General features: G+C 41.6%; 1 protein-coding gene across 20 annotated transcripts in view; it reads left to right on the top strand.

Moving 5' to 3' along the window:
- The window catches only part of LOC119481177 (adhesion G protein-coupled receptor L3-like), a 234,267-nt gene that overhangs the window by 114,893 nt on the left and 92,236 nt on the right, over positions 1-27,138 (top strand). For 8 of the 20 annotated variants that reach the window (XM_037757857.1, XM_037757861.1, XM_037757859.1 and 5 more), the window contains exons 5-7: positions 6,561-6,670; positions 20,086-20,100; positions 22,776-23,585. In XM_037757857.1, coding sequence (XP_037613785.1) covers positions 6,561-6,670; positions 20,086-20,100; positions 22,776-23,585 — 935 coding nt within the window. The remainder of the gene's footprint in view (positions 1-6,560; positions 6,671-20,085; positions 20,101-22,775; positions 23,586-27,138) is intronic. The other 12 variants (XM_037757865.1, XM_037757868.1, XM_037757864.1 and 9 more) reach the window with 2 other exon arrangements.

The following is a 27,138-nucleotide window of genomic DNA, read 5'->3' as shown; positions in this document are numbered from 1 at the left end:
ATTAAAGGGCTGGTTGGTAAACAGGTATAACTCATGGAGTTCTCATTGAATAGGGGCAATGGTTATAGGTGCTCATCTAACTATAAAGCAACGAATCTCTGTCTGTACGTCCTTCGCATATCTCAAGAACCGCTCATCCGATCGTCTTCACACTTGGCGGGTGTATTGCTGGGGACCCCTTGGAGTGCTTTGTCCAATTTGGTGCAATTTGGACACGTGACACGTTCAATAATAAAACGAGCATGTCGTTTGCAGCTCATGCAGTTCACTTTCGCTGCTGGATGCTGGTTGTAGCCTGCTAACGCTGGATAACGTTACAACCAATTTGAGCGGATAGCCTACAGGAACAGCAGCACTCTTCCATTGCAACTCAAATTGTGTATGTTTTTGCCACACTGACTTCATCGCCTTTTATCTTGCATCTTGTTTGCTATATTCCAGCTGTAATGACTAACAACAAAACATGAACTTAATGTTTGCAATAATTCTCTCACTTGAAACGCCCCCTTTGGTGGCACAGCACTTAAGCAAATGACTTAATAAAATCAGTGTAGTTTCGCTGAATTCAATCACAAACACCCAACCCTCCCAAGCAGAAACAGGAACAGCACATAGAGAGCATTAGTATGGTTGTTAGTTTGTTAGATAATCCACAGCGTGGGGTTTCTTTGAAGTAACTCCAAATAATTGGGACATATACAATATACATTATTTCTATAGCAGCTCCACAATAGAACACTTGATACATTATGCTCCTTAGCAAGCTTCTCCATGTGAACAATAGGCTTCCACAGGGACTGGTAATTCCTCTCTCTGAAAAGAGCTACACCAAACGACACTCAACAGTCAGACTTTAAATACTTCCTGGTTTTTACTCGAGAGCTAAATGCACAGTGCTCAAGGCCTTTCTTCTCCTTGTAACATTTTCTTGAGGTTTTCATGGGAGTCTTAAAGGTTGTTTTTTGTGTGTGTGTGTGTGCTGCGCCAGGAGACAGGCTGAATGAGAAAAGATGGATGCTGCGGCGTGCAGCTGGGAAAGATAATGAATGAAGTCGACCGTGGGTGGCGAAGACCATCACTAAAGCGTAATGGGTCCCAGCAGAGGGATGGAGATATTGACCCGTCCGTCACTTTTTTTCTTTTACCCCACTCCCCACCCTCCCTTTCCGACAAATACAAACTCTCACAAGTGTGTACACAGAGACACACACTGCAGTGTCCACATGAAGCAAACAACATACACTTTGTCTTTGCACACACACACACACACACTTCCAAGTCCCTAAAGCACCTTGTGCATATTTTTTTCTCTTCTTAACACAGGAACTAATACCAATGTGTGGATTTGTCGGAGATGGGGCACTTTGGCTGTGTTTGCTCTTTTTAACTGAAAGCAAATGGAGAGTTTGCGCTCCCTGACAGGGACTGTTTCATCAAACATATACAAACTGTGGAAGAACTCCACAGAGAGGCGTCCCCCTCAATGCAGTACGAGAGCTGAACCGTCTCCGTTCTTATTTGACTTACTCCAGGCAACCCTCTTTGATGTGAATTCTATGGAAAATCACTCAAAGCAATTTGCCGTATTGGAAGCAGATTCAGCATTGCATTTTTTTTTTTTTTTCCCTCCTGAACTTTTAAAAGCTGGCGAACCTTTCTGTCCTTCCACTTGGTTGGTATTTTCCTCCTGATGTGAATCACTTGAGTTCTGAAAGGGAACAGTGGTGCACACCAATTCTTTTTTTTTTTTACTCTCCAATGTGGACAAATCGGTCCAGCTTTGACAGCAGCTGTCTTACACTACTGGCTGTTTCTTATGTCCGTATTCTTTCTCTTTCTTTCATTGATTTCAATTATTCACCCATTCATTTATTCATTTGTTTATTTTTTTTGTCCTGTCAGTGGTCAATAGACTGAGGGGACTCAACCCACTTACATCAGAGGCAGCAGCAGGATCAGCCAGCGATTATAGTCATTACAGTTTGTGCTTACATAGGGCTCTTGTGCTTTGTGCCACATCTCCCCTCGTCAGCTGGCAGTCTAAGCTCTAATCTGCCAGTTATAACAAACAGCAGACGAGGGAACAGAAGGAAAAAGCTATAAGGGAGGAAAAAGTGGGAATGTGGATAAAAAAAAAGTGACAGTTGGTGGCCAAATTGCAAAATCCAGTTTTGTGTTTTCTTTTAGAATATAACCTCTGATAGAGGGTTATATCCAGATGTGGTCTTTCACCATTTGCTGATAACACTTAAAATTGGTGTATAAAAGTAATATGTGTTTGTAAGAATGCATTTCATCCTTTTTATTTGTTTACTGTTTGCCAGTGGAACCCAAGCTTCTAGCAAGACTGTCAATTAGGCTACGTTCACACTGCAAGCCTTTAGTGCCCAATTTGGATTTATTGCTCAGATCTGATTCGGGTTGTTCAGATATTTTAAAAAAAAAATATGTCCAATGTCAGATTCCAGTGTGAACTGGTCACAGTCCTGAACTGATATGCATGCGCAAAGGAACAATAGCAAAGACGTCACATGCAAGGGCTGTGTATTGGCAATTATCTGGCGATACGATATCATGATACAGGGGTAACGATTCAATATATTGCAATACTGTAAGCAAGGCGATGTATTGCGATTTTTAAAATCTAGTTTAAGGAAAACTGTCATAGTGTAAAGAACACATTGCCATATGCAAAAAATATGGGTAAAAAGTTTTATTTTTTATGCAATCAGAACAGTTGGATCTGCATTTGTATTTATCACAGTCCCTGTAACATTCAACATCATAGCACTACTTTGTGTGCAGTCTGCACACAGGAATTAACATTTGCCTATACCAGTAAAAACAATTTAAATACAATTGCTTGCAGGATTCTTCAGGTAAACACAATTAAGTAAATAAAAAAATGTAAAAGACAATGAAGCATATACATAGAGAGAGAGAGAGACTGTATAGAATAAAACATCAATAGTGTTTTTGAATCAATACAGTATCACAAAACATAAATATATTGCGATACTGCAGTGTATTGATATTTTCTTACACCACTATTACACGCAGCATGGGAAAGTAAACATGTAGGACACTGACGTTTATGTTTACCGTTTCATTTTTAGGAGGAGGATGAGGCAAAATAGAGCCACATTTTTAATTATGGCTTTTTGTGGATTAATGGCTGCAACGTCTGTATGGAGGTGTGTGTGTGGATGCATAGTGGGATCATGATGCAGAATTGTGACGAATGTCGATCTAGAGTGACGTAAAAGTTGCATGAATTCTGAATGAGATGCATCAGACGTGTACCTGATTTAGGACTACATATGAAAGTGGCCCAAATCAGAATTGAAAAGATCAGATTCCATGCGATTTGTGCAAGAATGGGCCACTTTTGCCTGCATTGTGAGCTAAGCTAGGGCTTTAGCTTGCTGTAGCTCCTATGGTGCAAATGTACACCACATCTTCCCATACATATTTGAATACATCAGGCAAAGTGGATCAATTTCCCTCTCCCACTAGTTCAAAGGGCTCCATCAGAGCCAAGCGTCTGATGAAATCCTGATTATCCCTCTAATTGGTAATTGTGAAGTCGTTGTGGCACGTGGCGTGGGCAGCTTCTCCTGCTATTGATCCCCCTCCTGCTCTGCCATTGATTTGCACTTGATACATTTAATTGTGATTATTTCTCTACCTTATTTTATTCCCCCTGCAAGATGCGGGTTGCCTTCAGGACACTAACAGAAAAAACTGATCAGAACCGTTTTTTGCGGCCGCGTGCGCGAAGGTAAAAAATGCACAGCAGTACAGGGATTTTGAATGTGGGTCAAGATAGATGTTAAGGCTGGGATTAAGTTTGCAATCCACGTTAAATACACATTATGATGTTTAATCCCTCAAGAGGAAGTTATTACAAACTATGATTAAAATTACAGATTTGGTCCTATAGCTTAACTTCTCGGGCAGCATTATTGAATCCCCAAAAAAAATCATGTTGTCCATCCACAAAACAAGCCAACAACTATGTCCATTCATGTGTGTGTTTGTTTCTCTGCCTCCAACCTCTAGCTTGTTACATCTCTTCTATCCATCTCACTTGTAATTCTATGTGACACTTAATCTTAACTTGTGCTCTCACCTGCTGATACAGGCCCCCCCCCAGTTCTAAACAGAATAAACCAGTAAGGGTGTGGAGATGAGAAGGCCTGCCTCTATAATTGTTTCTCAGTTTCATAGGCTTGACCCCTTATTTATTTGACTGGCATTTACTGCCTGGGAATTAACTCTTCACAGGCAGGGACACGCCGCAGACAGCTGACTGGAGTGAGTGGCAGAGGGCGATGGGAGTTCATGAACCCATAAAGCTCGCGTGGGAGAGACTCGGCAGACCATATCTCATTACCGGGGCCGGCTTGAAATGAGATGGGCCCCTTTTTGCTTGTCCCTCACTGGTTCGATTGATTAGTCGGCAGCCAATCAATGTTAATTAAGGTGTAGAGAATCCTTTAATTGTGGCGTATGAATCATTGTGTCAGACCCCGCCTTGACCTTCAACAAGGCTTACACTGTGAACGGCCTTGCTGGGGAATAAATACCTTTTATATATTGCAAGATAATGGTAGCCTGTAAATGAGTATAGATTTGATGGACGGCGATCCTGTATATACTGTAGCTTGCAGCAGCTGGCCTCATGAAGATCACTCACACACTTGGTGCTCAAATAAGGTCTGGACCAACCTTCATATCATTTTTTTTTTTTTTTTTTTTTCAATTTGAAAAAAGATGCAGAGCAGCGACAGATCAATACTTGTCAGAACGTTTAAGAGTTAATGTTGTGAGATAAGTGTTGCTATTATGTGTGGCGAGAGGCTCTCTGTGCATATGAAGTGGGGGTCTGATTGATGACTGCCAAAAACAAAATGGCACATGAGAACACCACCGGCACCATAATTGTGTTTTTTTAATGAAGACCTACATTTCATGTTGGAGCCGATTTCGCACTCAGTTGATTGTGTTTAGCCCCCTCCTCTCCGCCACGACCACGACCATCCATCACAGAGTAATAACAATGTGACCTGTGCACGGTTTAAAGCCTGGTCTCAGGTCCGTGACTTCCAGCTCTACCCCTTCAACAGAAAGATGAATTTAGCCATGCGATTGTCTCCTGATCCTACAAAGAGGGGTGAACTCTCTCAACGTGAAACATGTCACACGAGCGTGCTCCCGTATACCATGTTTTATTCCCTTAATGTTTTCAATTATCTTGCCTCAATCAGAGTGGTACCTGAGATCTGTAGTCCATCAGTTAATCATGTGTCCCCATAAATACAATATATCTACAGCAGTATTACAGTCAACCTTTCAAAACGATTTATACAAAAGACAACATTTACTGTTTTACAAAGGATATTTTTTAAAGAAAAAATGTGTTTACAAATAAAATACAGATGTTCATAGATACAATATATACCATAAAACACTGCAGCCAACTTATATCTCAACCCCTCAGATAGAATCCCAATTTCTCAATTCCAAATGGCAAAAAATATATATATTCTTTTTCACATGTCCCTCAAATCAAAGCCATCTCATAGTCCTTTTTGATAAGGTCACTCCCCAACTAATTTAACACAATTTTAAGTTTTCAAAATTGCCTCAAATCCAGTTTGTTTAACCTTCTCTACTTCTTTTCGTCTCATTGTAACGAATCTGTGGATACCCTATAGACCACTGTGGGCCCTTCCATTCTCATTTTATCTGCTGTATAGCATGGGGCTCTTCAGTCATATATGAATATTGATCAGTATTAATTGCGTTTATTACTATTTCAATGTTTTTTTGGATATTTATGTTATTGTAACATGGCTATATGGAAAGAAATAGTGTTTTGAAGTAAATCTCCCAGTAAACAGTCAACAGCAAACATAGCCAAAACATGGAGAGCGCTTGTGTTTATCTTTATACATTGTGTCATAAATGGTGTATTTTAGTGTATTTTCATCAAATGTACAGTCCCAGTTGTAGTAAAGAGTACTAGAAAACATTCAGTTGCATCATTATCCATGGGATCTTTGTTATAATGGTGATATTGCCTTTGAAATAAAGATTTTAGACTAATTGAGAATACAAATCTTATTTTTTCCCTTATAACATCTGCATTGTAATCTCCATGGTAATATAGTTTAGTTTACTTACAATGAATTCATATTCTTTAGCTTCTTACCTTTCAAAAGAGACCAGATGTATGCATATAAGCCTTATGGTTGAGGAGCTATTCCTGATTCATTTTGAGTAGTTATTTTAGGTGTTTTTTTCCAAGGGCTAGAATACAGTATAATAATGCTACTCAGTTACTATGTATTTAAGGGAAGAAACTGGGTGAATCATTTCCATGAACAGCGAAGCTTGATAATCTTCATAATCTCTGCTACAGAATTAAATACTTTCAACTCCATTAACCACACACTAAACATCCGACTAATGTGCTGCAGCTACTGTATATCGTGGCCATTCAGAAAGACAAGATTGTCTGATGTCGCTATTGTTGCTCTTTTCTCTGTTTTCAGATGTAATAACCGGACCCAGTGTGCTGTTGTGGCTGGACCAGATGTATTTCCTGACCCTTGCCCAGGAACCTACAAATATCTGGAAGTCCAATATGAATGTGTACCCTACAGTATGTATTCCTTCATTCTCTCACACTCTTAAGCACCTCCTAAAGCGCTTACCCATCCTCATTTCCTCTTTGACAGCAGTGACTCATCAACCACCCAATCAACATGCACGCTAGTAATGTTCCAAATGTTCAAAAATATCTCGAATGTGTCATCCAGTTCAGTGGAACAGATTAAGACGCAGCAGTGGATGCGAAGACAAATGTTGGTTGCTGTGATTCAAAAAGCATAACACCCTGTATGAGTGCAGGAAATGTTATTGACAGTGTTGTTTACATGTGAAAAATGATAGAGTATATCCGTGTGGAGGAATGTTTAGTCATCGACGCGTTACTGATACAGATACTGTTGATTATCAAACGTTAAAGTCTTTGTTGTAACTGACAGGAGATTAACGCTTTTCTTCATTTTCTTCATCCCGCATGGCATCAATTATGTCAGCAGTGTGCCAGCTTACAGTCATTTTTTTACAAGTAAAATCCTCTGTGGGATATTAGTTGTGTAATTTATTGATGATAAAATAAGCGGCTCCTAGGTATATACTGCAGATACAGTATTAAAGTGATACAGCAGGCAAATAATTTCTCACAGATGGAGATTTGTTAGCCAGAGTAATGCCGCTGTGTGGGAATTATGTTGTCAACAACATGCTAAAAAGAAAAAAAACCCTGCACATCTGTTAATGTATTCAGTCAGGGGAAGCGTTAGCTACATTTCATTTTGAGATGGTGCTTGTCAGTGCCTTCCCATCAGCTCCCCCAGTTCACAGCGCTTTAATATCTTTGAGGAATCATGTCATGTCTCTGTTAGCATAGCAACAAGAAAGGCCGTTTTGACTTTCATCGAAACGAAACATACTTGTTGTTTTCGGTTCAGTTCAGCTCAGTGGACGCCAGTTAATGTTCAGACTACTGAAGCATCTCCGAAGGGAGCGAATAAAAAGGATTTAATTAGTGCAGCAGGTGAAAAACACTGTCAAGCTGTACATAAGTTGAGTGGAAACATTTGGGCAAGGGAAGGGAAATGATCAGCATGGGGTGACAGGATGAACACGCAGAGAGGAAGTCCAGGTGAGGCTACAGGAAGTGGCATGGACATTGCCATGTGACCTTCGGTATTGTGTAATAATGACCTTTTGAAGCGGAACACCAAAGTCACAGTAATTACGCCTGCCAAAATCCTGACATATTGTTTGCTGATGATATAAAACTGGAAATATTTGGTCATGGACATTTATCTTTGTAGTTAGCTGTTGGGTTCAAGCGAACTCTAATAATTCAAATTCAAATCAAAACCATCTTTTCAACATTTGATGTCCTTACATGGCTCCCTCAGTAGTTTGTCTGACAGGAGCTTTCATGTTGTGAGGTAAAACCCATTTCAACCTGTGATCCAGAGCTGGCAGATGGCTCTTTTATACCTGACTCTTTTCAATATGCACATTTCTGTATCCCAGCAGTCAGCCACCCAGTGCCAATGTCTTTCTGAGGCGTCCATGTAGAAAACTGACCCAACTGAAAGCTACCGCAATGGACAGTAACACAAATTGAATCAACTGTCTCGGTTTTAGTGCAATTCTGAGTTCCTGTCAGTATTCAAACACTCAGCGTGCTTTGCTTTGAGTGCCCAATGTGGACTTTTGTTCCAAAATTGTTCCATTAAGCTCTTAGCGACTCACATTTCCATCTACTCTGATTGGTAACCTAGCATGCCATTGTTTTAACATTTTATCCTAAAAGGTTTACCTGTAGAAGCCAAGATGGACGTTGTCCCAGTGTTGGGAACTGGCAGTGTTCGAGTGTTTTTCTCTCTCTCTTTGATCATAGTCAGATGGTGATCATTGCCCACTAGAGGGTCATACAGAAAGGAGTTCTTCCATATTTTTCCGCCCGATCCTGCTTTACTTTTTCCCTGATAACACACATGGCTCCGGTTTGCATGGCTTTGAACATTGCCGGTCCCATTCCATCGTGATCCCATCACTTTCACTTTAGGTTATTGATGTCACTTTTCTGAATTCTGAATTTCTTTATATCCTCATACAACTTTTCGTATGATATCTTGCAAAAAGTTATTCCTCATTTTTGATGTTTTCCCCAAAAATGCATGACACACGTGTCAATTTCCGCTCTAGTCTTTTCACTTAGTTAGGTTTAGGAAAAGATCATGGTTTGGGTTAAAACGACTCCAAAAGTTTAACTTAAAGGGACTGTTTGTAAGAATCAGAAATTGCTTGTTAACAGCGGCACCTGTGGCCGTTAAGTCAATGAAAGTCAGCGTCCTGTTGCTCGCGCTTGTGCTCCCTCTACTTAGACATGAACGAGCATTGATCAACACAGTGAGGTGACACACGTCAGCTAAAACCACAATATCACTCTATATTCCACCTGCTTGGCAGTAATGTTAGCTAACCAGACGAAGGTCTCTCCATGAATCAATGCTGATCCCAGTGCTTTTCCTGCTTAAGCCTCCCGACCGCGGTTAGAAGGAACAGGGTAGACAGCGTAGTTTTGAGAACGGTGTATGAGAACAGCCTGCACAGGAGGGATTCATTTGTATTCTCCTTTGCCCAATCCTAAATCATTTCTATCCACTCCCATGTGCAATTTCTAGTAAGGACATAGTCACCCATATGCTGCCATGTAAAAAGGCTTCCATCCAATGCAGAGGCTTGGTAATGCCACTCTTTCCTGATCCCTGTGACCCATTGTAATAGCTGTCCTCTTCACAATGAGACCCTCGGCATTCCCATTCAGTAGTCTGTCTCAACTACCCACCTTCCACCCGCTTGAATAATTTGCTCAACAAGCCAAGTCGAAAACATGGAACAGTCTACCCGAACTGTTGGAAAACTGCTTCTGGCAGCTTTGTTCCTGTGACATCGGGGCCACCTATTAGGGGCGCACCAGGGAGGGAAACGGGGGCACCTTGTCTGGCATAACTATGGATTGTGCCCAGAACCATTGCAGGATAAAAAATTCTGCTGGCAATGCAGAAGTCATGTAGGCGTTTATTTGTATATTGAGCGGGGAAGCAAAGTGTAATCACAAGCAGTCACTGGAGACGGATTTTGAGACACATTTTATTGCAGCTCGTGAATGCAATTCATCTGTGACAGCCCAGCGGACTCACTCTCTTCTTACCTCCCAAATGAAGCAATCCTTTCGGCTGAAATGAGCCACACTTAGAGACCGTTTCTTTCTGTTTTTGTGCCTTGTTTAAATTTGTACTACCTGTCTTGCCTAATCAATCATGAACAAAGATATCTCACGTTGAATTCTCCAAAAAGCTAAACTGGTTTGCTTGTTAATTTGTCAAATAATTAGGTATTTACATTGGTAAAGGAGGCATGGCAGCTCAATTGTGGATGGGCTTTTAACACAAGTCTCTTTACCAAGTTCCTGACACAGACTGACAGATTTGAGTGTCTAATAAGAGACGCAGCCACCCATGACTCCAACTCTCCTTCAGTGGTGGAGTCTTGACTCTGTATTCCACTGACAAGCTCTCCCTTTCAGTCTTAATACTCTTTTTCTTCCAAGTCTCTCTCACTCTCACTTACATTTTGCCCTTTAAGTGCTCTGCTTTCTTCTCCCCCTATATCCCTTTATTTGTTCCCTCAACTGCCCCTCCTCTCTTCCTCTTTACCACCCCTCCTCGACAGCTTTTATCTGCATTCTGCTTATGGAGCTTCTTTTCTATTTAGGATAAATCACCCGCTCTCTTCTCCATATCTTCATAAGCTGGCGAGATCGCACAATCAGATCCACCGTTGATAATGGCGGAGGAGTGTGCTAAATCGATGGACACATGCCGCAGATACAATATTGATTTTATTAATTTTTCGATTTGATCCGCTCCATCAGTTGTAAATGGAAAAAGAAATGTTACAACAATTACTACAAAGAGTGCCTAGTGTTTGCCTGCGCTGTGTGGCAGAGCACAAGGCAGTCCATCATATTTTAATATGAGCTGAATGATTATTTGATATGAGCTGTGTGTGTCTTGTGTGAGGAAATAACATCACACTGGGTAAATAGCACTGATAGAAAGGTGAAACGATTAAAAAATACATTGATACATGCTACTAGATTAAATACAAAGTCCTAAATACATCAAACTGAGTAGAATTGGCTTGTATTTACCCCCTTAAGTCGTAATGGAGTACATCCGGGTTCACTCATTCTCCATCTGCCAGAGGTCTCTGTCTTTGTTGTACTAGTGCAGTTTGTGCGTGCTCCCCCATGCACTTTACAGATTAGCAAGGCTACCCTCAGGCACAAGTGATACGCTGACCCTTTATGATGACTCATAAACATGACTCTGCTCCAATGGCGAACATCTGTCTCCACCCCGCCCCTTCACCTTGACTTCCCGCGGTTCAGCGGCGAGATGCGCGTCTATTCTCTTAGTGCCTTATTAAAACCTTTCTCTCCGTGTAACTTTCACTTTAACAGCTCCTCCCCAAAGGTCGAGCTCACTAGAGGTCAACACAACTCCTACCTACCCGCTGTTCTTCCTCAGCAGTAATGAAGCTCTTACATCCCCCTCGGTGGCCCTTCAGACTTGTCACACAAGAAAGCGCATTCAAACCCGCGTCGACCACGCTTTGTTGTTGAAAGACTCGTTCTGTTGTTGACAGCTTGCTGTTACCTTTCTTGTCCTCCTCCCGAGCATCAGCCATCTCCCTGTAGTAATTAGATCTACCTTTCTGTGTGGTTTCCATGGCGAATTGACTGATTTATTAAGTCCAGGAGAGCGGTCAATCCCCCCCTCGTCTCCCAAAAAAATTAGGTAGGGGATAATGACACGTCCTTTCAGGGAAACTCTTTTGTTCGGTTCACTTTTCAGAATTGACACTTCAGATGAGGTGGAGGGAAAGTGAAAGACAGAAAGGCACGGACGAGAAGAGAGTGGGAGAACAAAGGAAGAAAACCTGCTGGCAGTCTGTTGCTATACATAAGCCACTAGTTCCCCCCACTGTTTGTAGCTAATAAGGACAATGTAAAAATCCTGTCTGGCACAGTGGGATCCAGCTCAGCCCTGTCAGATATTGCTCACACTTCGGAAGCTAAGCCAGGACATATAATCACGCAATCAATTCACCGATTTGAACGGAGCGGCGTAATCCTGAGCCCTACAACTCGTGGAAACTTGCCATGTAATTTGTCGAGTTCTTTTACTTCCAACTCGCCTAATTGTTTTTTAATTCATTTTGCTAATAATAACACACCTAACAAGTTCAGAGGGGGGAGGGGGGGGGAGGACTTGCTGAATAATGGAGTAGATTGTTTTGGCATGTTTTACTCAGCACCTGCTACCAATCTCTGTCCTTCTGTGTTGGCAGGTGAAACCATGAAATTGATGCTCTACACACGGCTATCACGTACAATGCAGCTTGGGCAGATTGTGGTGTGATTACTGGGCCCATTATGCCAGTGGTCACACCTAAGGTAAACACCACCTGTGTGACCAGGATGGGACGTCATGGCTGTAGCGTGGACACCGCGATCAGTTACGCGTCTCGTCAGGGTCACTCATTGTTTTACAGTCTCTACACGTTTTAGATCATTAATCTAGAGAAATCGGGTGTGATAGTTGCCCACGCTCAGTATTCAAGCATCATCAGCAGTCTATACCTCCCAAGCAACCAGGCACTTCTCTTTGCCTCGGATAATCTTGCAGCAATTTTAAGCTTCTTCAAGAGTAGATCACTCTATTTGATGCTATCAGTAAATCTACTAAGCAGATTGTATGGAAGTTCAGTGGCTTTTTGCCCTTGAGCTCTCCAATCCACGTTCATCAGGTCTACTGTGGGAGTCAACACCGTGACAGCAGATACATCACACAGACACACCCTCCATGCTCGCCGCTGAAATGCCAGTGAGCATTAGCCTTCTTGTTCAGACAGCTTTTTTCTTCTTCTCCCCACCTGAGCGAACCAGCTCCACTTCTTCCCATGTGTGAAGGGGGCCTCGTAATGCCATCACATCACTCAGTGACAGCTGACCACTCCCCAACCCACACGGCAAGCTCTGACGACTGTGACTTTCTGTCATATATTTCACGCACCAGATCCACGGCTGGTGTCGTGGACCTGAATTTGCAGTGATTGATCTTGTCACAACACATTGGTTTTAAAGTGTGCTTTGCAGAAAAGGGCCTGTTTTTATCAGGATTTACCCTTCACATGTTCACGAGTCCAACTGAAATCACAGTTAGAAGTTTTTTGCGGGTCAGAAATAATGTAAACAGGATTTTAAAATGTATTTTCAGTCATTTTTACTATTAAAATGTGGAGAAAAAAGGTCAAAAAAAGGTCTTGGGAGATATATCAGAAATGCTGTTTTTCCCCTCAAGCCTCTGAGGGGCGTGTCAGTGTCTCTGCTTGATTGACAGTTTAGCTAGCAGGCTCATTTGCTGCAGAGGTACAGAGAGACAAAGTACACAACCCTAGCTTACAAGCCAATAACAGACAGCATTTTATCAGCAGTGACACTGAAGAATAGGGACCACACCAGCATCTAAACTGGCTGATCTTCAGAGGTTTGCAAGTTTTGAAGCAATTTAATGTGCTTGTATTACACTAACTAAGTTAATATCTAGCCTGCAAACTGACGTTAGTGGTGCAATTTTCCGCAGTGGTGCAGGACAAGACGTGTGTTTGTTTCGAGATAAGAAGAAGGCATTGGCTACAGAGCTAATGCGGGTAGTTGCTGCTGACCATCCGCCAGTGATTGAATGGCGATGTTACTGCTTAATGCAAGCACAGTTTAAAATAAAATGATTTGATTGGCTACAGCATAAGATGAATACACTGACAGGGGCACAATTATAAAACTATGAAATATAGATTTCAGATGTTTTTCTCCAAGGAGAACCCAGGGCATGTGGTTTACAGAGCAGATAGGTATGCTAGAGCAGAAAAACGTCATGCAATTCAATTTTAAGCATCACGATACGTCAAATATATTTAATGTGTAACCAAATATGTTTTAATTACAGTTTATTGGAAATTATTGCTTTATACAACAGGATTTTGTTAAAAGATAACTATTATCATATTGCCATTATACTATTCAAATAAAAATAATATCGTCCAGCCCTACGTGTTTAGTATTATCACATGGGAAATAAAAGGTTAAACTCCCTGATTTAATAGCATAGAGTAATAAATAACAAACGACTACATGATGTTTACATTTTTGTAATAAAAGTGCGATATTTTAAAACATAAATTTGCAGTTTCGGGGGCTGAATTAACAATGGTCCTACAGAAAAGAAAAATATTCTTTTCCCAGTTGAGAGGCGAGATAATTGCACGCCGAGACTGTGATTACCAATGTGGATAAATGGCGGTGTGAACGGGGTGAATCTGGACACGCGGAAACTGTTTTCCCCCACTAATAGCCGAATAAGCTGGTGTAATCTATCAGGCTCTTGTTTTGTACCGGCTGTTCTTTTTGCTCAATGTAACGTACATACAGGATCATCTCTGCTATTTTTCACGGATAGACGAAAACGTACACACACACCGACATATTGGAATAAATGCTCTCGCACGCCGAACAAGCATCAGGAAATGTTCATAAACACTTCAATTTATATAGCACAAGCAGAGCTTTTATCTCAGTGTTTCCTCTAACAGCTACCCCCCCACACACACACATACACACACACACTCAGGCACACATGTCTGAGAGAGTTGTTGGGTTGCCAAGTGTCGAGGATATAGCACTAATTAGAGATCGGTGTCTTCGGGGGGTCTCTCCTTTTAATGATCACCATACTAATCAAAGCTCCTTTTCCATCTCCTTGTGTTTTTCTCCCTTCCTTTGTTTGCTGGTGCTCCACCATGTCCAGCCACTAACCAGCCTAAACACCCTCTTTCTTTTCTCTCCACCCCCTCATCTCAATGTTCTGTTCCATAATTTCAAGGTCCTTGAAAATCAAGACATATTTCAGGAGGTACAATTAGGTTATTTCTGCTCCAGTTGCCGCTATGTTCCACAAAAAAAAATGTATTTAATTTTGTTTTGCCTCGGCTGCACTTGTCTTTCCTCCCTCTGTTGGTCGGGTCCCACGTGGGTAGCAGGTTTGGACGAGCGCCAAGTCCTTGCACCTGTCCCTCAAAGAGAGACAAACACACACGCATGCACACAGACCAAAGAAGAACAAGCGCACACACACACACACACACACACACGCAGCATCCTGCATTGTCAAGGTTATAAGATAGCATTGCAGCTTCCCAGTAGGAGGGAGAGAGAAAGCGATGGAGACAGAAAAGGAGGGAGGAGAATTGAATAGGTACGAGGAAGGAGCACAAAGAGAGCAGACAAGTGGTTGAAGGAAAACGAGGGGTGTTGAGAAATAGAACCTGTAATGATGGTGTGGGAGACTCATGAGCACCAACCGAGGGAAATGATAGGGAAAAAAATGAGGGAGATGAAGAGAGAATACGGAGAAAGAGAGATGGTACCCCGCGTGTCCTCCCCCATCCTTAGGCACATGCTATTCAAGGCCCCGTAATTTGTGTCATTAATTAAAAAGCTGATGGGATGGAGTTAAGGGGTTTGCACTCTGCAACTCCTTAGTTGAGAGAGTGGGAATGGGAGAAAAAAAAAAGAGGGGGGGAAATATTGCAAAAAATATTGCAGCCATTCCACCATGAATCTCTATTAGCGGCTAATGATACCATTCTGATACCTCTCAACCATTAGTGTGAAATTGGGAAGCGTTAATTATTCAAATGAAAATCCATACAGCTGCCGCTCACATGATGGGGTCGGGGCTCTCAGTCGCTCCGGGTCGCCATTGTTAGCTGCTCGGCGTGCGTCTTGAGCAGAAAAGCAGACTACAATAAGTATGCAGAACGACTTCTCAGGTGAAAATGATATTTGAAATTATGCATTATCTGAACAAATACAATATGGACTGCATTATGCAGTGGCGATATAATTGAATTTTATCAGGTATGGTATCGCTGGGTGCTTCAGCATTGTCTGCCTATATTTCCCACACTGTCAAAGCTGAATTACGTTGTAGTTTTTGATTTTTATAACCCTGAAAAAAATATATTATTTTAAAGGGAAGCCATAATGTAGTCTTCTTGTTCGGCTTATTAAATTTGGTCACGACAGCTTGACCAATTAGGTAAGCTGCAGCATCAGCCATGTTGCCTTTTCCAGCTTTATGTGTTTGGCAGGGCGAACCACACAGCAGCCAGACTGTTACAAGCTGCTTGCACACGGTTTAGTTATTTAGAGTTATTGTTTTTGCCCAAACTTGCCAGAATTGTCCCCAACCTGGCCAAGCAATGCATTCACTTAAACTATGACCTGGTAGAACACTTATCTGATTGGCTGTTTCAATAATTGTCATAGATGACCCAAAAAATAGAACATTGAAAAAAAAGTAAAATTACATTTTAACAGATCATTTAAATATAAAATTTTCTAGGGCTGTCAATCTATAAAAATATTTATTTGCAATTAATCGCAAATTAATTGCACATTTTTTATCTGTTCTAAATGTAGCTTAAAGGGAGATTTTTTCAAGTATTTCATTCTCTTATCAACAAATGGACAAATATGCTTGCTTTATGCAAATGTATGTATATATGTATTATTGGAAAGCAATTTTCAACTCAAAACGATGACAAATATTGTCCAGAAACCCTCACAGGTACTGCATTTAGCATAAAAATATGCTCAAATCATAACATGGCAAACTCAAGCCCAACAGGCAACAACAGCTGTCAGTGTGTCAGTGTGCTGACTTGACTATGACTTGCCCCAAACTGCATGTGATTATCATAAAGTGGGCATGTCTGTAAAGGGGAGACTTATGGGTACCCATAGAACCCATTTTCATTCACGTATCTTGAGGTCAGAGGTCAAGGGACCCCTTTGAAAATGGCCACGCCATTTTTTCCTCTTCAAAATTTAGCGCAAGTTTGGAGCGTTATTTAGCCTCCTTCACGACAAGTTAGTATGACATGGTTGGTACCAATGGATTCCTTTGGTATTATAGTTTCATATGATGCCAGTATCTTCACTAGCATTCAAACTCAGCCCCCTAAATCCTCCGAAAGATCGGCGGCCCATCAGATTTTTAACAAATTAAAAATGGTCTTAATGTGAATTTGCATTTGACAGCCCTAAAATGACCTATACATTTATAGGCATAGGCTGTTTCTAGATCTGTGTGGGCAGCAGTTTTCTCTCCCTGGACTAATCTTGTGTGAATAAAGTCAATGAGTAGCATTGAGGTGTCCCAGAGTCTTGCACTTAACCCCAAACTGCTTCTCAGTGGCCAAAAGATAAGATTGCTTGCACTTGGCTGCTTCCAGGTGAGCCTACAGTACTAAATGTGCAACTGAGGTGAAGCTGGGTGAATCTATCACAGATAATTAATATCCAATCGCAGAAACGTCAGTTGGCAAGCCCGGGAGATCTGTACATTTTTAGGGGATTTTCTTTTCTCATTTCCAATGATGACATTTCTGCCTTCTGGTTTGCTTTGGCATCCAAGAAGGGGCGATTACAGCTGGTCATTTTTTTTTTTTTCCCCCTCCAGTAAAATCTGCCAAACCCTTGTGATTCTTGATGAGACATCCAACCGTCCTGCCCATTGCAAAAGCAGAATGATGAGCTATTTTCTTCTGCCACTTTATCCATCAGATTGGTGCAATTACTTGTAAAATTAGAAGTTCAAGTGGCAGTTGAAGCCACGCTTAAGTTGCTGAAATGTTAAGAGCTCACGGGGCGTTTCCACCCTTAAACTCCAACCTGGGTGCAGCCCCCAGATCCCATCATGAAACTGGTGTATTTTTTCATATCTGCTTTTAAATAATTTGATGGCCACTCAATACTCATCATCTCTGTTTCAAATAATTACCTCATTTGGTGTTTTAAAGTTGATTTCATTGAAGCAGAGTGTGTCGCAGAGTGGCGTGATTACCATTAATATCATCATCACACAATTCAGTTGAGTATCTCTATTAATTGTATTACTGTTTACCTTCAAATGATCTCTAAATAAGCAGACAAATACTGTTGTTTTTGCCCTTAGCCATTATGAAAACAAATTATGTATAGCAGAAGGAACACCGAAGGACATGCCAGACCGTGTGCTGTATATAACCTAGTAAATGCTGTGTCCTTAAATATCAGGACGAGGCTTTATCAAGTGTTTTTGAACACAAGTGCAGATATAGGATCATTTATCATGTAGCGCCTACGAATGAGGTACTCAACGGCCTGTTTTGTGTGATGGAAGAGGACGTAACCCTTTCACAGAGGTGAGGGTAGCTCCGATTTTTTGATTTGTATTTGTGTGCGTGTTATTAATAGTTTCTCAGACATCAGAGAGAAGGACAAGGAGAAGGGAGAGAAAGGGATGAGATGAGAGGATGAGAGAGAGCTAAGTCCTCTTTCAGTGACTCAATGACAGCCGTGACCAAAATCGCATTAAGGTCACAATGGGGGTGGCGGGGTGGAGTAAAGAAGCTCCCTCAAATGAATCAATTCTCCGTCTCACTCTGGCTTTTTATCCGCTTGTATCTGTGACGCCGTAAACGTGGCTGTCCGAGGCTCGTATCACCGCCACATCTCAGCCTATACTGCATTTGTAGTGAAACATGAGTGGACGTGACATGAACAAATTGGTTTGAGTGATCCGAGGGGTGACCTTGCTGCATCCGGCGGCATTTTCTGGTCAAGCGACAGGGCCACATACTGTACAGTACAGCCCCCGGGAGTGGCGTATTTCCTTGTCGGGGATTTCATCCAAATCCTTTACTCCCTTCTCACACCATCTCCCCCGGCGATTGCGTCGTATACCACTTCTCACATCCCCGCCGCTAATGCCTTTTTCTATAGATCATTACCCTCCTCTCCCCTCGCCACTGTAAGCGATCGCTCAATCAGAAACGCCGGCCTCCCCGTGGCCCCCGTTGTGTGGCCGTTGCTCATGGGAGGTGAAGAGGCTTTCGATCGGGGACGTTTGGCTATTTACTTTGATTTGATCGATGGGGTCCACGTGTAGTTCCGAGTTATTGGCAAATTTGAGTTGCCAGTAATGGCGATTCAGATGTAGCCCCGAGCTATTGTTGCCCCGGCTATGTATGGACTTATCGTGTTTCAATGACAGCCGGAGTGTTTGCTGTTGATGAGGTGCCGTGCTGTACCAGTGTGCAATTTTATGATCTGACAAACACAGACGACTTGTTGAACGCCTCTCCCCCTCCCCATTATTTTTCTCTCTTTTTGCTCTTTTTTTGCCTCGCTTGACACGGCTCCACCTCGCTCGCCGCTTTTCATTGGCTCACCGCCTTGCATTAATATTGTTCTCCTCTAATAACTTTATCATCTTTCAAACTTTACCCCCGCACCGCCCCTACCTACTGACCTCCATACCTCACTCTGTTGCACTCTCCATTTGGAGGAGAGGACTCTTGTAAGCCCTGGTAACAGAGGTTAATCCTCTCTTATTAGAACCGGGATTACTGGAAGGGAAGGGACAGGACCAGCGAAATACTATGACTGGCATAAAAAGCTTGTCCTCGAGAGGAAGCAATAGTGTGTAGAGAGTGGAGATGTAATAGCCACAGCAGTTTCTCAACAGGATTTCAGTGTACTTGTTGAGCTGTAGAATCAAAACACCTTTTAGATTCCACCTGCAGCGATTAGGGCTGGATATTATTTCAATAATGACGATATCAGTACCAATACCAGTACCCTTAAAGTGATACCAATCCATTACTTTAATTTGATACTTTCAAATGTTTTGATGGCATCTCGGCACGCTGAACCGCCAACTCCGTGAAATACATCACGCTCGACTTCACCACTATGGGTTGTACCTGCTGCGGTAGTGGGCCAAGTTGCGTTAAGTTGAAGAACGCTTGCGGTGATTGGCTATGTTTGCTGGATGTGTAAACATGCAACGGTTTGTTTTCATGTTATTCATAAATGACAAATTATCAGTGTGAGACTACTACAGCTGTGTGTAGTGTGACATCCACACTTTTTTCACGCAGTTGTACCTTTAACTCATAACCTTGCTTGAAAGTGGCCATATGGTTGAACTATTTTATGACTGTAGAAAAAGTAATTTACTGTCCATCTGTTAGACATTCCCATCACACAGCCATCACTGCAAAAAAAAAAAAACATGTACAATTTTAAGACCTGATTAATCTGTCTTTTTTCCTACAGGCTCATGTGTGACGCAGTATTTTTTCTCTCTTCTTCCTAAAAAGCTTATGATCGAATGTTCTGTGTGTCTATTCCACTAACTAACCCCACACTTTCCTTGTACTGTTGTGTGACTCTTACAAAATAAAGGTCACATCATTAACCTGTTCTCTCTTTTTTCTTTCTCTCTCTCTTCCCGTCATGCCTAAAAATAGAAGTGGAACAAAAAGGTAACTAAATGCCAACAACTTTTCTTTTTTCACCTGCATCTTCATCTGGGCATAGGCTTGCATTTTTTACATCTCTTTTGGTGACGGGGTGCTAAAGCAGGTCTCTGGCATTTTGTAGGTTGTGTGCTCATTGTGTGGTTCATTGGCGAAGTTGAGCATGTCATTCATGGGGAAACAGAAATATACCTAACTAGCTCAAACATTTCTTTCATTCAGTCCAGTGCATGCTGCAGCATCCAAAACAGTGAATATTGCACTTGCCCTTCATTCCTTGTTCATGGACAGCATCATCAGATTGACAGCTCTTTTGACGTTGCCACATATATGATTATGCTTTAGTATATTACAGCCCTGCTCTCCAGTGAAATCCCATAACCCTGGGGTGTTTTTATAACCAGTAATAACTGAAGATTATTCCAGCTCTGCTTTATCAGCTGCATAATATTAAAGGAGAGGTGATCAATAGTTTGTCCAATAAGCTGTCAGCATGTTTGATTATAGCTCTAACATGATGATGGCTATAACCTTCAGGGACTCACTAGTCAATACCGGAGACAGATCATAGCAGTCATATTCTGACTTTATCAGCACTGCATGATGCTGCAGAAACATATGCTAAATCTTTACTCGCGCCCCAGGAGCATCGTGTTTGTAGTGTTACCTTCCTACACGAGCTGGGAAAATGCATGTCCTTTGTCAGACGTTAACTACGAAAAGCTGGATTTAAGTCAAAGATGGAAATGGAATCATTAAGCAAGAGTCAAGAGTTCTGCTTTAATAGCTATGCAATGAATTTGAAGTTTCATGAATTAATGACATATCACCGAAATCTGTGGCAAAGAGAATGAGCAATGAAGCTGAAAGAGGGGGTTCAAAACATTTTTATAGAGACGTCTGCGCTGCTGAGGTAACAGTTTTTTTGTGAAATTCCCCATGAAAGCCATGATTGCTTTTGTATCACTTCTCTAATATATTTCATTTGCTCCTCCATGTTTGTGCTTACATCCTTAAAAAGCATATTTTACAGAGCCCAGCAGTGCGCTGTCAGTACAAAAGCTTAGCTACTCTGACCTTGTACCTCGGCACATCTCGTCTTTTTCTACCATAGAAACAGCCCTCTTAGCATTTTAGTGGAGCAACCCGCTGAGATGTGTGCCAAGGCGCTATGTCAACGGGACGCATCTCGCCACATTTTTCACCTGCAGGTAGACAACATGTTTAATCTTGAGAGATTACAAGGGAAAGAAGCCTCTGTTTTTTTGCTGTCTCTTTCTCCTCCCTTCCTCCTCGGAGCGTGCAGCTTTTACCTCTCGAAGGATCTGCGGCGAGAACCTGTCAGCGCCGTGTCAGGCTCCTGGCCCATTACAGTGAAAGGAGCCTTGACACACACTTTGTTTTTATATGTGATGTACTGTGGGCCCAAAACCTGTGGACAAAGGGAAAACTGTGCTGTCTAAATTCTTTATTGTTTCTTTCTATCAGACTTACACTTTGGCCAGTATTTCTTTTTCTTCTTCAAACCATCTGCTATTTTAATGAATAACTGTTATCTATTTTTTTGGTGAATATAGTAATGACATATGTACTTTTTTTTTTGTTCTTCTGTTGTAGCTTCAAGATTAGAATTTTAATCTTAATACTCAGAATTTATATTCACTGTAATTCTGAATTCAGATGCCGTCTTCTTAGAAAGACAGAAAATGATGATTGCCTCAGTCCGAGATAATCCATAATGAACTGAAATGAGCTTTCGCACACGGTTGTCCCACTATTGACCTGCTCCAGCTGTATTGCCTCGGCCTGGCTTTATCAGATTTGAGTACAAACCGGTTCACATATAATTAGTTTACTGCGTGGTGTTGTAAATCATGCGGTCGACTAAAAATGTCATGTGGGTGAAAATAACGGACAGGCAATCATTATATAGATGATGTAATTACTGTATTTGTGTCTTTTGTTTGCTTTCTCCTAAAGGGGCTGCCTCAGCCAATAATTACAGTGTAGCTATTTATCAAAATCTTTTAACTTTGGGTTTGTCTGTTTAATAGTATTTATTAAGAGCTGCCACCAGGGTGTTTTAATGAAAGGAAATAATGAGACTTTTTTTTCTGGTGCAATTACATATAATTTAGTGGATATAAACCGAGAAGCCACTTTGTAAAGGGAAACAAACAAAAATGGTAACATGTGGGTGAGTCAGTCTGTGGTAAGTTTTAACAACATCTTCTGACTTGTTTCTGCTCTCTCTCTCTCTCTCTTACTCTATTCACCCCTCCCTACATGTCTGTGCTTTCAGTGATATTGTAAACTAATTGCCTCCAGGCTCAGAGACTAACTGAATTTGAAGTATCTTATACAAAAATTACAAACTGCAATAAGTAATTGAAATCAAAAGAGCACTTATTGAATTTGAGACACAGTTTGAAATAATGAAAGCGGTGGTTGGGGTTTGTGTATTTCCTTGTTTAATGTCATTCATAGTCTGTAATCTTTTCTGCATTTAATCTGATCATCCCAACACTGATGAAGAGGGTGTGACTCAATGTCTTCACGGTGGAGAAGATTGAGCTGCAGATTTCACTTCGAGTGTGTAGTTGCATCCAGTTGCTGTTTTACCTCATTGAGGAATATAATACCTGCCAATGTAACTCCGTACTTGTCTTTCCCCTATTTTGGCTCCTCAGTATTCCTGTGCCCAGGGCTTCTGCGCAGGGTGTACCAGAGCGAGCACCTCTTCGAATCGGACCACCAGTCAGGAGCCTGGTGCAAAGACCCTCTCCAAGCCTCCGATAAGATTTACTACATGCCCTGGACACCCTACCGCACCGACACACTGACTGAATATTCCTCCAAAGAAGACTTCATCGCCGGAAGGCCGACGACGACCTACAAACTCCCGCATCGCGTTGACGGAACGGGCTTCGTGGTCTATGACGGGGCGCTCTTCTTCAACAAGGAGCGCACGCGCAACATTGTCAAGTTTGACCTGCGGACTCGTATCAAGAGCGGCGAGGCCATCATCGCCAACGCCAACTACCATGACACATCTCCGTACCGCTGGGGAGGGAAGTCGGACATTGACTTGGCCGTTGACGAGAACGGCCTTTGGGTGATTTATGCCACCGAGCAGAACAACGGGCGGATTGTCATAAGCCAGCTCAACCCTTACACGTTACGTGTCGAGGGGACCTGGGACACAGCTTATGACAAGCGCTCGGCATCCAACGCCTTCATGATCTGTGGAATCCTCTATGTAGTGAAATCAGTGTACGAGGACGATGACAATGAGGCAACAGGAAACAAGATCGACTACATCTACAACACAGAGCTGAGTAAAGACGGCTTTCTGGACATCCCTTTCCCCAACTCCTACCAGTACATCGCTGCAGTGGATTACAATCCCAGGGACAACCTGCTGTACGTCTGGAACAATTACCATGTCGTCAAGTACTCGCTGGACTTTGGAGCGTTGGACAACAGACTCGGTAAGACCAACTCATTTCTTTATTCCGTTCCCATGCATGTTACTTGTTTTAATGTCATTTTCAGTACTTTTGTCAGTGCAATGCAGTGTTTCAGAGCCAAGGGCAATGGCATCACAAGTCAAACTTCGAGGTGTAAGACAATCTGGATGACATTTATCTAATTTCGGAACAGAGCTGACATTCAAATTACTATCATTTCTGCAGCAGGATAATGACATTGATCCGTTCAGCCATCCCAAAACATTTCCTCAACATCAACCATTTATCCACTTGGCCACAACAGATACTACCAAAATGTAATTGTTGTTATGAACGGTCAAACCAGGCAGCGCTGATCAAATATGAATCAGTGTTCTGTTACTGTAATGCCTATTTCTAACCTAAATGTTTCCAGAAACATCTTGTAGTGTACCGTTTAGCTGTAAAATGAGAAAGGTTGTGACCTAGCAGCCATGTTGGCAAATTACCAGTTTGCCATGCAAACTCCCCTTCCCCAGGTATTGAACCTAAACCCTACGTAAGCTTTTAGCTGGCACCACCAACTGGCCAACATTCCTTGCAAATCCCATTATACCCATACGATTATGAAGATAATCTATAAAAGTTTGCCTGACACATTCATGCTCCCAAAAGAATAAATACCTTTGCCTATAATGACCCATTTCATCTACTCGAACCCCTAGAGCAGACTACATGTTTAGCCTTGTTAATTGAAAGGCTCTAAGAATAGCTAAACGTTGTTTGTTGCGCCCCACACTTTTGTATAGTGTGTGATGCAAAGAACAGCTTGGCGTGGCAAGCATTTACACTTAAACTTTTTTGTTCTTTTCATATTGTGGTCAAGACATATAAATAATATGTAGCACCTCCAGACAGTGTGGGCTGGTGATAATTGCCTGTATGGAGCGCTGCTCAACGTGTTACCTCTGTATTTTTAGTTAAAAATGAAAGTGAAATAAAATTATACCCCCAAATAGATGCTGTAGATACATAAAAATGATTAGCATAAAACCACAACTATCATTGATATGATGGTCTTTATCAATTCTCATTTATGATATGAGAAAATATGTGTCAGTCACAAAAAATAATGCCAACTAAATTATCTTGAAGTCCATGTTTAACACTGTAAGTATTTCACATTTTGTGTTCCAGCCACACACCAAATCTTTTTACTCACTCTGGCTGTATAGCCTTTTGCAAAGGAACAAGCGACTGCTCACATTAGACTTCCAAAAACTCTTTTGAAAAGTCTAATTTCTCCACTCCATTGTTCTTTTTATAAATTGGCGCTTGTTGGGAAGCATGAAACGGAAAAAAAGAACCTGTTTTGACACACCATGGTAATTCTTACCGCTATCTCATCAACAGCTCTAGTCAAAAATGTCACAAGTTATTTGACTGTGAAGTCCCTACCTCTGCTTTCTCCTCTGGAGCTTTCTCTACCTGCCGCTTGCCAGTTTAATTTATTTTCCTTTTCGCTGGCTGCTACTCTACCCCAAATCTTTTTTTATACACTGAGTCCTGCTTCAACACACCCCGTAATATATTCATTCATTCAGTGACCATGCTTACAGTGTTTGGTGTTAATGATACACAGCTAGCCGTGATATAATTTGTTGTAGTTAAGGAGAGTGAAATGGTGTTGTTATGTGCTTTCTGTATTAAATCACTTTTTAACAGTGATACACAATGATCACACGCACTGGCATGTGCGCACACAAACACACACACATGCTCTTTCACATGCAAATGCAAATTCTCAGTACTAGACTTCCCATTGAGATGTTGAGTGTTTGGCTGCTGTTGTGCAGAATAGGCTGGCCACCAAAGAGGCTGCTGCATGAATATAGATAGTAAAATGTTGCATTAAGTGGATGAATGGAGTCAAAGAACAAACATAAATGTCAGATAAACAGACTGATAAGAAATGAAAGAGTGATTGAATGGGCCGTAAACCATTTCATTTGATCAACTCCCGGACCGAATACAGAAGCAGAGGACGCTGACTGATTCTGGTTAAAGCAAGTGTTTGTTTTTTTTATAGCTGTGCTCATTTTCCACACAATTGTCTCACAAGGAGCCTAATTGTGAGATTGTAGGATAGTTACCACAAAATTGGTTAAATCAGCGTCAGTGTAGACCACTTCACCACACACAAATGAGTCTGTAGTTGCTGCTGAATCACAGTGTTTGAACCATTTACATGCTACTCCAGTGAGAATGTGCGTAGATCAGAAAGCTAAATGTGATTGAGGAAAACTGGAAATAACTTACAGCAACAAAGGCTGCTTTGAAAGAGCCACAAAACAAAATGCTTTTACTAGTTTGGCCCAGTGGGCTACCTCCGGTTCTGTAAAGTGAAGCCTAGTGCCTTAATCTTGCATTCTTTCTAACAGCCAGCAGGGGGCGACTCCTCTGGATGCAAAAAGAAGTCTGATTGTATAGAAGTCTATGAGAAAATGAACTTACTTCTCACTTGATTTATTACCTCAGTAAACATTGTAAACATGAGTTTATGGTCTCAATTGCTAGTTTCAAGTCTTCTTCAATACAGCATGATGTTCATTTAGTAAATTATGGTCCCATTTAGAGTCAAATAGACCATAAAGCAGGGGATGCTTTAGGGCGTGGCTACCTTGTGATTGACAGGTCCCTACCACGGCATTGTCAGGTCATGTCAGGTCTGGGTGTTGTCCGTGTTTTCGTCTTCAAACTTTAACCCTTTCACAGTGTGTTTACAGTTCATGAAAGTTAATTATAACCTTTTTGGTCGCCTAAAAATGTCTTATTTAGTGTTCGGTTGTACTTAGCTCCACCCTCTCGTGTCACTTCTGATAGCAAAAAAACAAGATGGCGATGACCAAAATGCTGAAGTCGATATATATACAGTCTATGGTTTGACCTTAAGGAAAGTTATCAAATTTAAAAAAAGCAAAATGAATGGTTATGGCCAGCGCCATGCCACGTTGAGTCTGTGTAGTACTTTACTTTTGCTGCAAATACGAGCTTTTGAAAGTTGATCCAGTGTCAGTGATCACCGTGCCTGTTAACACTCCCAGAAAGGTGTCATTGTGTGATCGCTCTAACACAAGCTCATTTCCACCTCCACGAGCATGCACGACCTGCCATACCAGTGGAGCATAGTATATGGGCAACAGAGCAGGAGAGAAATGGCCAGGCCACAGCTTGAGCCCTCTACCGTATGCCCAACAACATGGGCCAGGGCACAGCACCTGCTACAGGGCAGAAGGAAGGGACAGGGTCATGATATCTGGAAATGCACAAAAAGTGGCATCTGGACTTCCGAATATACCATAGTGTCTAATTGGTAATGATTTTAATGCTTTTTGATCTTTGATCTTTCAATCTCCCTAGGTTTTTTTGGTATAAAATAGATGGGAGTTGTCTCTTTACCTTTAAAAAAAATCCAATATGAAAAACATTTTATGATATTCATGAAAATAAACCTATTTTCCTGCATTTAGAATACTCCCCAAAATAATCCTGTGCTAATCTCTGCAGTTGCTGAAGCCTCTTCAACAGACAGAGC

This window comes from Sebastes umbrosus, chromosome 22, assembly GCF_015220745.1.
Source record: "Sebastes umbrosus isolate fSebUmb1 chromosome 22, fSebUmb1.pri, whole genome shotgun sequence".
Lineage (NCBI taxonomy): Eukaryota > Metazoa > Chordata > Actinopteri > Perciformes > Sebastidae > Sebastes > Sebastes umbrosus.
This window is presented reverse-complemented; position numbering and strand designations above follow the sequence as displayed.